Raw genomic sequence first — 12,305 nt, forward strand, 5'->3', positions numbered from 1 at the left:
CAAGACAAAGATGATTGTGGACCTCAGGAGGATCAGAAATGACCACCCTCCATTATACATCAACAACTTTGAAAATAGAGACTGGAGAGCACCAAGTTCCTTGAAGATCACTTAATTTGGTGACCTATCGTGGACACTCAATATCTCTCTTGTCAGGAAGGTACAACAGCAATTGCACTTCCTGAGAAGACTGAAGTGGGCAAGGTTAATGGCCACCATTATGTCATCCTTCTATAGGAGCTCTGTCGAGAGCATCTGGGCTGACTGGATCACACTGTGGTACGGTTGCTGCAGAGAAATGGATCAGAGGTCAATCCAGAGGTCCATAATCAAAGAAGATCGCAAGAGTCTCTCTCTTGCCACTCCATCAATGTGATCTACTGGGATAATTGTCTGATGAGGGCGCACAAAATCATTGAGGACCCTTTCCACCTTGCACACGAGCATCTTTCAGCTGCTTCCATCAGAGAAGAGATACAGGAGCATCAGAGCTAGCACCACCAGGCTGAGGAACAACTTCTTCCCACAGGCAGTGTGACTGCTAAGCAACCAAAGTTACTGCTCACACTAACTATCCAAGACCCTCATAGGCAAGATGAAATACTTGTCTTGCATAGGTATTGTTTGTATATGTGCCTACATGTTTTGCAACAAGGACTGGAGAATGCAGTTTCATTGGGTTGTACTTGTACAAACATAGAAGCATAGACCATTACAGCACAGAAACAGGCCAAACCATGGTGGTCTGTGCCAAACCATTTTTTTTTTTGCCATCCTACTGTACCTTGTCCATAGCTCTCCATGCCACTCCCATCCATGTGCTATCTACATTTATACTGTCTATCCTCCTCATAATTTTAAATATGTCTATTAAATCTCCCTTCATTCTTATACGTTCCAGGGAATAAAGTCCTAACCTGTTTAATCTATCCTTAGAACTCAGTTCCTGAAGTCCGAGCAACATCCTAGTAAATCTTCTCTAACTCTTTTTATCTTATTGATATCTTTCCTGTAGTTAGGTGACCAAAATTGCACACAATACTCCAAATTTGGCTTCACCAATGTTTTATACAACTTTAACATCCCAAATGCTAATCTCACTACTTTGATTTATGAACCCCAATATGCCCAAAGCTCTTTTTGTAACCTATCGACCTGTGATCTCACTTTCAGGGAATTATGTATCTATTCTATTACAAGCTCCTGTTTTAGTAGAATGGGATTATCACTGTAAGGGATAGTATAGACAGGAGGAACTGAATGGTCAAAGTTAACATTTGACATTTCAGGAAAGTATCATCACAACATAAGTCACAGCCCAACAACCATTTGATACATTGGAAGAATGGAGGGAAGGCTTGTCAAAAGTCTGTTCCAGATTTGATACATTTGCAAAAACATTGAGATTTTGCAAGGGAGAACCACGGCCCTTTGAAGAAAGCTCTGTGGCCAGACATTTTAGTGGAATTTAGAGCAAAACATGCTTTGTGAATGACTGGGCCTTTTCGGTGTATTGACCTGTGCTAGGAGGGTCTTTTGGGAAGCAAAGTGCTTCATTTTGATTGTAACTAACAGTGAAAATCACTTGGAGAGACCAGTGCCAGGATCTGAAGGACCAGGAGCAAGGCAAGCAAGGAGAATTCGTAAGTCTGCAGCAGTCAAAACTCCAGTCTTCCCATCAGTTCATCATAAATTGTGGCATCAAATTTCAAAGGCCTACTAAAATCCACAGAGACAACATCCACAACCTTTCCTTCGTCAACTTTCCTGGTAAGCTCGAGAAAGATTGGTTAAACACTACCTACCATTCACAAAGCTATGTTGACTATTCCTAATCAGTTCCTGGCTATCCAAATACATGTACATATATCTGATCTCTTAGAACATCTTCTAATAATTTACCTACTACTGACATCAGGCTCACTGGCCTATAATTTCGAGCCTTATTTAAACAACGGAATAATGTAAGCTATGCTCCAATCCTCCAGCATCACACTTGTAGCTAAGGACATTTTAAATATTTCTGCCAGAGCCCATGCAATTTCTATAATAGCCTCCATCAAGGCCTGAGGGAATATCTGGTCAGAACCTGTGGATTTTCCACCCTTATTTCCTTTAAGACAGCAAGCACTTTCTCCTCTTTAATCTGTATAGTTTCCATGACACTGCTTGTTTTCCTTACTTCCCACAAGCAACTTCATGTCTTCTTTTAGCCTTCCTGATTTCTTCTTGATGATTTTCTTGTCTTCTTTATACTCCTCAAGAACATAATTTTCTTTGTTTCCTGTACCTGCTATCCTGCTATATACCTCTTTTCTTCTGAGCCAGCACCCCAATATCCCTCAAAAAACCAAGGTTTCCTGTGCCTGCTAACTTCACTTTTAATCCTGACAGGAACATACAAACTCTGTACTCTGAAAAATTCATCTGTGAAAGTCCTCCAATTGCTTTGCAGATCCAAATACAACTTATCCCAATCCATGCATTCTAAATCCTTCCTCATTTCCTCAAAAATTGCACTTTCTCCAATTTAGAATCTCAATTCAAGGGCCAGACCCATCCTTCTCCATAATTAACTTGAAACTAATGGTATTATTTAATGGATCACTAATTAACTAATGGATCACTGTGCCCAAAATGATCCCCTACACATACTTCTGTCCTGTCTCATTCCCTAAAAAGAGATCCAGTATTGCATTCTCTATAGTTGGTACCTCTATATATTGATTTAGAAAACTTTCCTGAACACATTTGACAAACTCCAAGGCATCCAGGCCTGTTACAGTATGGGAATCTCAGTCAATATGTGGAAAATTAAAAACTGCATTATCCTCCTATTTATAAGAGCACATGGCAAGGGTAGCAATCCTGAGATCACAACTATGGAGGTCCTGTTCTTCATCCTAGTGCCTAACTCCTTGCAGGACCTCTTCACCCTTCCTACCCACGTCATGGACCCTACATGGACCATGACATCTGACTGCTCACCTTCTGTTCTGAGAATGCTATGAACTCGATTTCTTCCACAGAACCTTTTGTCTGTTCCCCTAACTATGGAATTACCTATCACTGCAGCTCGCCTCTTCTCCTCCCTTCCCTTATTGGCCACACAGGACCATATTCTGTGCCAGAGACCTGATCCCTTACCTGTACCTACCTGCTGAATCGTTTTTGTTCCTTGAATAGGGTGGCCCTTTCTTACTTCAACTCCTGCATCACCACTGAAGCCCCTATTCACCGAAGCCCCTAAGCCAGAGCTTTTCCATCATAACTCTGCCCACTCCGACAATGACCACTCCCTTACATGACAGTAAAATTGCCTTGATTTGACTTGGATGCTTGGATTCACTTGAAAGTTCTGTTCACCTCAGTCTCAGAAACTGGGAGCACAGAGTTGCTGGGGCCTGTGGGGTCTCACGAGGGTTCTTAATTGTTATCTCTTTCAAAGCATTGAGTTTGTCTGGAAGAGGTGTATTGCAATTGATTTACTGGTTTATTGTGGCACAGCTGTTTGGCATCTGTCTGAAACTCCAGCTTGGTCTGGTGCTGTGAAGTGTGATAAGACATTCCTAACCTTGGTTTTTGATCCTTTTGCTCTTGGAAATGGGACTTTCCTATTTACTCTGTCGAAGCCCTTTTAATGTTTACCATCATCCTCAGTTCCAAAAAGAAATCGAATCCTAGACTCTGATTTTTCCCTGCAGTCACAATTTTCCAGGCCTCCCAAATGCGCTCACATCCTTGTTGTCATGAGGTCATTAGAATACATACACAGTATTTGAGCCGCAGCTTAACCTTTTACAAAGGATGAAAGGTTCAAAAGCTGAAACAGTGAGATGACCACAGTGCTAACTTTCCGTTTCATTCTTGCCCGTTCCCGGTGACCCAGACCCAACAATATGATGACTCAAGCAGCCTGGAAAACCAATCAGTTAAAGAACAAAGTGCATTTCGTGCAGTTTTTACTTCAGATTTTCAGCTTCTACAATTGGATTTTGTATAACTGAGTTATTGGGGCCACTGAAAACGTCTGGTACCATTTGTGTGTGTTTTTTTTAAATTGAGTGCAGTAATAAATTGTTAGCCAATATTGATCTTTGAACCTGTTAGATATTGATGTGCTTGACCCAGGTACATGAAGTAAATTGCTTATCTCATTGACTTTTATGCTTCGTCGCTGATTTTGATTGAAATGTTGAGTGGGCTTATTTCCTTGATGTAATTGATGTTAGCATCAGGGCTCTGTGGGTAGTTCATTGCCTCCTGCAGTGCACAGGTCCACCTTTCTGTTGAGACATCTATGATTTTTCATCTCTGACAATTGAAAAAGTTTATGAAGTTGTCGCAAACTTATCAGAAAACTATAGTTCAAAGGAGATCAAGCATTTTTCATTTGGGCACCAAAGAGGTTTCTTATTCATATTTAAATCCATATTCATTTGCTAATGGAACTGGTAGGTTATTTCTTTAAATGTTGGAATACAATAATGCATTGATGTGATAATTGGATATGTTTTATGGTTCAGAAATCCAAAGCATCTCTTAAGCAAGAAGATCCTGGCAATTTGTGTGTGTGTGAAATACTGAGATGAAGAGAGAGCCTGGTCATTGTAACACCACCAATGTTCCAAGGTGCTTTGTGAATGAAACTAATGTTCAACACTGAAGCAGATAAGGAGGTATTAGGACAGACAATCAAAAGAAAGGTCAAAGAATTTTTTTAAAAAGACAGGAAATGTTGGAAACATATAGTAGGTTATGCAGTATCTGTGGAGAGAGAATCAGGTAATGATTCAGGTCCAAGACCCTTTGTCAGAACTGGGAGAGGAAAGAAAGTTTCCAGCCACAGAGAATAATGGTTAGAATAATGAGACCAGATGGGTTAAGAGAGAGGATGTTGCGAGCACATTCTTTGTCTGTGTAATGCTGTGTAAGGCTTGCCAGAGTCTTTGTGAGGTGTCTGAGGAGATTCGGTATGTCACCGAAAACTTTCAAAAACTTCCACAGGTGTACCATAGAGAGCATTCTGTCGGGTTGCGTCACTGCCTGGTATGAAAAATAAACTCAAGAGGGTTGTTAACTCGGCCTGCGACTTCACTCCATCAAGGACATCCACATGAGGCGGTGACTTAGAAAAAGCAGCCTCTATCCTCAAAGACCCCCACCACCCAGGCTATGTCCTCTTCACTCTGCTACCATTGGGGAAAAAGATACAGGAGTTTAAAGACAAGCACTCAATGGAACAAGGACAGGTTCTTTCATGATGCCATCAGATTCCTACACTATTATTTTTATTTATTTTTTATTTATAGTAATGTTGTAAGATGGTTATAATATGAATGTTTGCTCCATGACGCTGCTGCAAACACTGAATTTCATGATTTGTTCATGACAATAAATTCTGATTCTGATATATTGTATATGAAGATGGTATGGCATGCCCCAGCAGCCTGGAATATGTGACTGGGAGAAGAAAAACTTACCGTAGTCAAAATTATTTCGGGCAGAGATGGCCACTTCTGAAACAAACAGAAAGAGTGAGCTGCTTACATTGGAGGAGTCGATGTAGTGTTCAGAGACTGCAGCATGCCAAGACTGTTCCTCAGTCTTATGTTAGGCTGCATTGTAGCAATGCAGGAGGCCACTTACCAACCAGTTGAAGTGGGATTAAAGTAACAGTAACAGGAAGCTCAAGATCACAGGTGAACTGAACGCAGTGGGCTGCTTGGAAGGAGTTGAAAATAAATTCAACAAGAGTTTACAGAAGGGGTTTTGATTGACAGTGAAAAGATTTTTTTCAGTACTCTGGGAAAGAGCAGAAATATGGGGCATAGACGATGGGCTGAGCAGCCTCTAACTATTATTCTATTTCAATTCCCTTTGTTTAACTTTAGGTTTGAGTCCTAGTAGTTCACTCTTATATTTTGTTTATGCTTTACAAAACCTTCAGTTTTCTATGAGAGAGTTTTAAGATTATGATTTTAGTATAAATTCTTAAAATTATTCATATCGGATACAGTGGTGTCGTATACATTAATGTGTGCTTTTTTTTCAAAAGAATTATTGCAATGTGTCACTTCAGACACTGTATAGGGCTTTCTAATAAGTTTCTACTGGATAATTTATTGAATGCTAGTTCTCATTTAGACTAACGATGGTGCTACAAATATTCAGTGCACACAGAATTTATTGCTTGGAGACATGTGACTGCAGATGCTGTAATCTACACAAAAACAAGCTGCTAGAGCAACTCGGTGGGTCAAGTAGTATCTGTGGAGGCAGAGGGATGGTCAACAGACAGAGCATCAGGGTTTATTGCTTTCAAGAAAGTTGATCTCTTGCACTCATTATTTTTGCATATGCTTGTCATGGCAGCAAGAGCAGCATGCTTACTGGAAATCTATTTCCCAAGACATTTAATAGTGTCACCCATAAAAGTAATTTTATTTAAATTTTGAAAACTGGTCAAAGGCAGGGAGATGTTAATACGAGTGGTCGAATGGCCTTCTACGTGAAACTAACGGTAGTATAAGAGCACCAATCAAACATTATGAATATTCCAAAGTTTACCTATTGTATCTCTGCTACGTGATTTTAACACTACATCCTTGACTGACATGATCTCAGTGCAGATAACTGCAAAGTTACCTGTGCCATTGCCCTGTGGCATCTTAACCTGGGCACAATACTGCACCATCCCTTCAATGAGCTTCCTGCAGGTGTGGAGCTGATCTACAGAACCAAGGGGAAATTGTCCAACCTACTTTGCCACCACAACAAAAGATAGATCACTTCATTCTCCAAGCTGCAGCACACATGAAGCTTGTATGTTCAGAGGCATGAGCATCAAACCTTCAATTCGTTCACTGAAGTCTGCAAGAGAATGGCTTTGAGTTTCCGCATAATAAAAGCCCACCCATTACCTGCTGTACTACACAGTTCCCTGGCAATAATCCACAAAGAAATTCTAAAAACTATGGATGTCAGCCATAATCTCTGTGAAGTCAGACCTTGATGAAATCACCATCACATCTTTTGGCTATCTGAAGAAAAGTGTGTTTGAAGATCATGGTCCAGCTAATTCACTTGAGCGGCAGTGATCCCTGCCCTCCTTGTCTCTGAGGTTTAGACTACCTACTACAGGCATCTCAAAGGAGAAAACTATTGTGAATGCTTCATAGATGTGCGAGGCACTGCCTTTAAATCAAGTTTATTTAGTCATCCTTCACGTTAAAAAAAAAACAATGTTGTTATTTTGCTTGTCCATAATTAGTAGCCAATTAATAGCCAGCATTTTGTGTGAGGTGTGTTATTAGTTGCTATCTCATTTGCAGTTACTATTTTTTTAAGGTGAACTATCAGTTTGAAAATCCAATAATGGGCTTTATTTGTATAGCATCTTTCACGTCTTCTGGGTTTTGCCTACCTGGTGAAGTGTAAAAACTACTGTGGTGTGGAAGTCATTAGGAAATGTCATGATGTACTTTGCACTTTCAATGCTAAACATTTATTTGCTGGCCAATGGAACTTCTGGTTGTATTGGAGAACATTTCTTTGTTGTGTAGTAAATAAGTAATAGTTACATGGGTCCAGCAACAGCAACCAACAAGTTGTCATGACCTGAAGTTTTAGAGCATTAGATATGATGCCTCCATATATTTTCAGCTGGTGTCCAGTATATGGAAGTGTTTGGTGATTTTTGTTTTTATGCAAATATAACATTATCTGTGTGTTCTATAGAGGGGGAAGACAAAGAACTTTCATCTCTCTGTTGATCTTTTTTAGTTTGTGGCGATATCCATGGCCAGTTCTTCGATTTGATGAAGCTGTTTGAAGTTGGTGGATCCCCTGCATCTACTCGCTACCTCTTTCTTGGTGACTACGTGGACAGAGGTTACTTTAGCATTGAAGTGAGTGCATTTGAGCCTACTTATTTATATATGGCTGGAGACAGGGATGGGTGGGAGTGGGAGAGAGGCTAATATCTGCTTCTCTCTGACCTAGTTCTATTTCATCTGCCCCATTGTAGATAATGAGTTTGTTGTCTTGTCCATCATACAATGTACACATACACAAATTCTTACTTGGTGCAACTGAACAGATTTTAAAAAAAACTACAAAATCAACTTTATTTTACAATAGCATACTTAATTGAATTAAAAAGAGGTAATAGACAACATTGTTTAATGGGTTTAATGTATCTTATAGATTGAACTTTAAATAAATGGGGAAGGGAGTGTGGGAGGGAGGGAAGGGAGGGGGGAAAAAGGGGGAGAAAACGACACTATATATTTAAGAAGAAAAATGTCTGTATGTATCTTGGTCAATATGGTTTAGTGTGAAAAATAAAAAAATGTTTTAAAAAAAGAGGCAATAAATGCAAATAATAGATAATATATATTCACAGTTAACCTAGTGCAATAAATATTCACTGCTATCCAAGTGCAAAGTGTTACCTCCAATCTTGACCATTCAAATGTTCTTGAAGAAGATCCTCCATTTTCCACACTTGCCCAGAATTCTGCTTCTGTACCTGATCTTGCACCATCTCATTCACTCCATTGTTTGCTCATCTGCACTGGCTTTTAACCCAGCAGCATTCAGTTCAAGTCTCTCCATTATCCTTTATATTCTCCAACCTTTTACATCCTCCAAACTTCACTCTTTAACCACATTTTGGTCCATCCGCTTAATGTCTCATTAATAATCTTGGAGAAAAATATCTTTAATATTTCCTCTACAACATCTTGGGACGTTTTAGGATTAAATATGCCACATCAATATTTATGCCCCAAAGCACAATGCTTAATACCAGCACCAAATTGTTAATGTTGGTTTTTAATATTTTATGCCCTGTCTTCTCATCACTTCCATTCTTGACAACTGCCATTGACTAGCAGTCTTTGGACTAACTACTGTTATGTCCTTCCTTTTCTCTCATCTTTTGACAGAAATCCATTCCACATGAAGGGACTAATTCCATTATCAACCATCAGAGATGACATAAACAGATAGGCATCCATTTGATTGTTTCAACTTCAGAGCAACAGATTTGAAGTGGCAGGGCTTTGATTTTGAGATTAGAAGTTGTTATCCAGATCAGTCCTGACAAATCTGCATGCCTGCATGAAGAGTGGTCTACAAGAATGTGGAGTGAGGGTTGACCTGGTTAGGAGAATTGGCAATGATGAGGGGAAATGGGTGGTGTTTATTAACTGTATATATGAATATGTGGCTGCTGTGTTTGAGGGTAGATTGGTCACCTACTGGAAAGAGACTGAATGACCAGTTGTCACAGTGCATCTTCCACAGTCTCAGGACAACTCCAGTGTTTTTCAGCTCATGTAATGCAGTGTTGAGAACCTGTGACGAAGTTGGAAATGTAACAAGTGCCTGGCCAGTTTTTGTCCTCATTGTTGTCATGTTAAAGCAGCCTATCTGACAATTAATGAGTTGCCCCCGAGCCTGATATTTAGAAATGGATCACTATTGTACCATCCTTGCATATCAATTGTGCTTAATTAGCTGGAATATCCACTTGGGGCATCCTGAGATTCTGGCAGTTAGTATATTCTATTTATTTCAGCATGTAAATTGAGTTGTGAAATCCAAAAAAATGGGGGTCAACTTATACTTTTGAGGCCTTAAGTTCAGCTCAAAATCCAAACCTTGCTGATCTGGTGTATAGGTCCAACCTTAAAAAACCGATTTGGCATTTAAGTTGGCCCTTGAAACACCGATTCGGCACATAAGTTGACCCTTGAAAAAACAAAAAGAATCTGACTGCGGGAGATTTTCATTGAGATTTTTATTGAAAACAACGACACAATTAGCACCCTTCAAAATCACTATCATTGTCTGAAAACAACACATTTAAAGCAAAGATGGCAGTAAGTTCATCCATACTCTTACTGTTTAAACAGTCATTGTATGCCCTTCGTCATCAGTGTCCCACAATAAATCATCTTCCATGTCATCAATTGCACAAGAGATACAGCATTTTTTAAACTATTATAGTCTCTACTTTAACTTTGTCCCATGCCTTGAGCACAAAGTTACACAGCACATCATGTGATGCAGCACACATTGCCCTTCCTTTTGTAAATGACATTCCTCGCAAACATGGTCTTTGAATGGCTTGTTCAAGCAGACATCGAGAGGTTGCACTCTAGATGTCAAACACCCAGGATAACCGTCATGTAAGTATGATGTGATGCTAATCTTCTTTTTGTGTTTTCAGTTAAGTGGCTACGAAGCATATCCTAGGCCAGCAAAATTTGTGAAAACCACCTGGCTGCCTGTTCCACACATTGTCTATCCATGATTTTACACCATTTTTATCCATCCACCCTTTCTCATGAAAATGTACAAAAATACCTGCAGGGAATTTCATTTTCGGTTTAATTTTGCTTTTGAAGATTACCATGAGTCTTAACTTTGTCCTCTTGGCCATGCACGATAACACCATGGTAAACCTGGTCCTTTCCTGGACTGTACTTCTGAATTGCACAGTTTTAACACTTTTTCATTCCACTTTTTTATTGTCTATCATGTCAAAATTCATTGGAGGTTTTGACCATGTTTCCGATATTTGCCAATGCAAACTGGTGTTTCTGCTCATTCTGTATAATAAACTGATGAAAACTTACAACTTTATGATCAAGATCTTTTGGTAGTTTCTGTGGAATTTTGTTTTTTTGGTGTAATACCAGATTTTTCCTGTTCATGAAACGACTGCACCAGTCTACTGTAGCCTCGAAATCATCACTGAGGTCTGTGTGTGACTTGGCCCACTGCAGTACAAATGTTCTTATTTTATTTTGGATGACTATGTAGCAATATTGCCTCTGTTCACGTACCCATTCTGGTATTTTTGGTAATTTTCTTAATCTCTTCTTTCTTCCTCCAATCTCTTTCCACCTTCTCTTCCACATTAAATTTTCTCGCTGCAGCTCAGTTGTTAGTTTTCTTGGCCATTTCTATCACTTTCAACTTAAAGCTCACTTCATACTTTCGTCACATGCTGCGTTGTGTTGATGGACCTTCTGTGATAGCAATCACCTCCAGCCAAAGCCCAGTAGATCAATCCCCGCGATCTATGGGGGTCAACGTATATGCCAGTCAATGGCCCATCTCAAGCATTGCAAGCTTTTGGGGTCGACGGACTCTGGTCAGTGGGGCACCTCAGGCAGCCAGAAAATGGAGGTTGACTTTTACGCCAGATATACCATACAACACTTAAAATGAGGCTGAAGGGGAGGGGGGTCAACTTATACGCTGGTTGATTTATACACCAACATATACGATTGATGCAATTCAGTGGGCTAGTGTAATGAATTGGTTCTTATGATGTTTAATATCAAAACCATTAATGTCTTGGTCTTTAGACAATGTCTTGTTCATCATCCCACTCCAAATATCATTTTTAAACTGAAACTTCAATCTTGTTGGGATCATTGGCTTATATACATATAATTAAGCAAAGGAGCTTAATTAAAATCATGGTTACTATGAGAGACATTCTGGTTCAAGGAAACAGGAGTCTATTTAAAACTTTATTAGTCCAGGAAAGGAATGCTCAGCTGAATCTTTAGAAATGTTTGGTAACAGCAGACCTACTTTTACAATGAAATTCATTGAGGGCTTGAAAACAATTCATTGTTTACAGTTGTGTTGTCTCCAGTCCTGATTGATGGTGGAATTACTCATGTGTCTTCATTAAAGTTGGGCTAGTGTTTCCACATACTATTCATGATTATGTCTATAAGATGTCCCAGTAGGTTGACAGATTTATTCAGGTTTCTTTGGTGAGCCAAACTGTCTCAGCTCATTTATGTGTGCATTTCTCTGGTGACTTTATTTGAGACTCAGAGATTTAATTTGTATTTCAGTGTGTGTTATACCTCTGGGCCTTGAAAATCTTATATCCAAAAACATTGTTTTTGCTTCGTGGGAATCATGAATGTCGGCACTTGACAGAATATTTCACCTTTAAACAGGAATGTAAGTATGGACTGCTTATTTCTGTTACCTTAATGTTCCTGCACTGACCCATGATTAATGATCAGAATCACTCAATATATTAATTAGCGTTGGGCTGGAAGTCATGATCAGGGCACTTGCGTTAGGAAGGCTGTTGGAGAGGGTGCAAAGGAGGTTTACCAGAATAGCCTCAGTAGTGTGGGACTTGGTGAGGTATAGAGCTGGTATAGACAAGGTTCAAGGATATTTAATAGTCATTACATGAGGGAAAGTTTTCATAAAGGTCATTAACCTTTATGAAACAATTTTTTCAATTGTCTAAT

The 12,305-nt window shown here is 39.4% G+C and overlaps 1 protein-coding gene across 4 annotated transcripts in view; it reads left to right on the forward strand.

Annotated features, from left to right (window-relative positions):
* LOC138757740 (protein phosphatase 3 catalytic subunit alpha) overlaps nucleotides 1-12,305 on the forward strand; it is a 427,419-nt gene that overhangs the window by 279,651 nt on the left and 135,463 nt on the right. For all 4 annotated transcript variants that reach the window (XM_069925516.1, XM_069925514.1, XM_069925513.1 and 1 more), the window contains 2 exons: nucleotides 7,786-7,910; nucleotides 11,892-12,003. In XM_069925516.1, the coding sequence (XP_069781617.1) occupies nucleotides 7,786-7,910; nucleotides 11,892-12,003 (237 nt within the window). The remainder of the gene's footprint in view (nucleotides 1-7,785; nucleotides 7,911-11,891; nucleotides 12,004-12,305) is intronic.

This window comes from Narcine bancroftii, chromosome 3 (assembly GCF_036971445.1).
Source record: "Narcine bancroftii isolate sNarBan1 chromosome 3, sNarBan1.hap1, whole genome shotgun sequence".
Lineage (NCBI taxonomy): Eukaryota > Metazoa > Chordata > Chondrichthyes > Torpediniformes > Narcinidae > Narcine > Narcine bancroftii.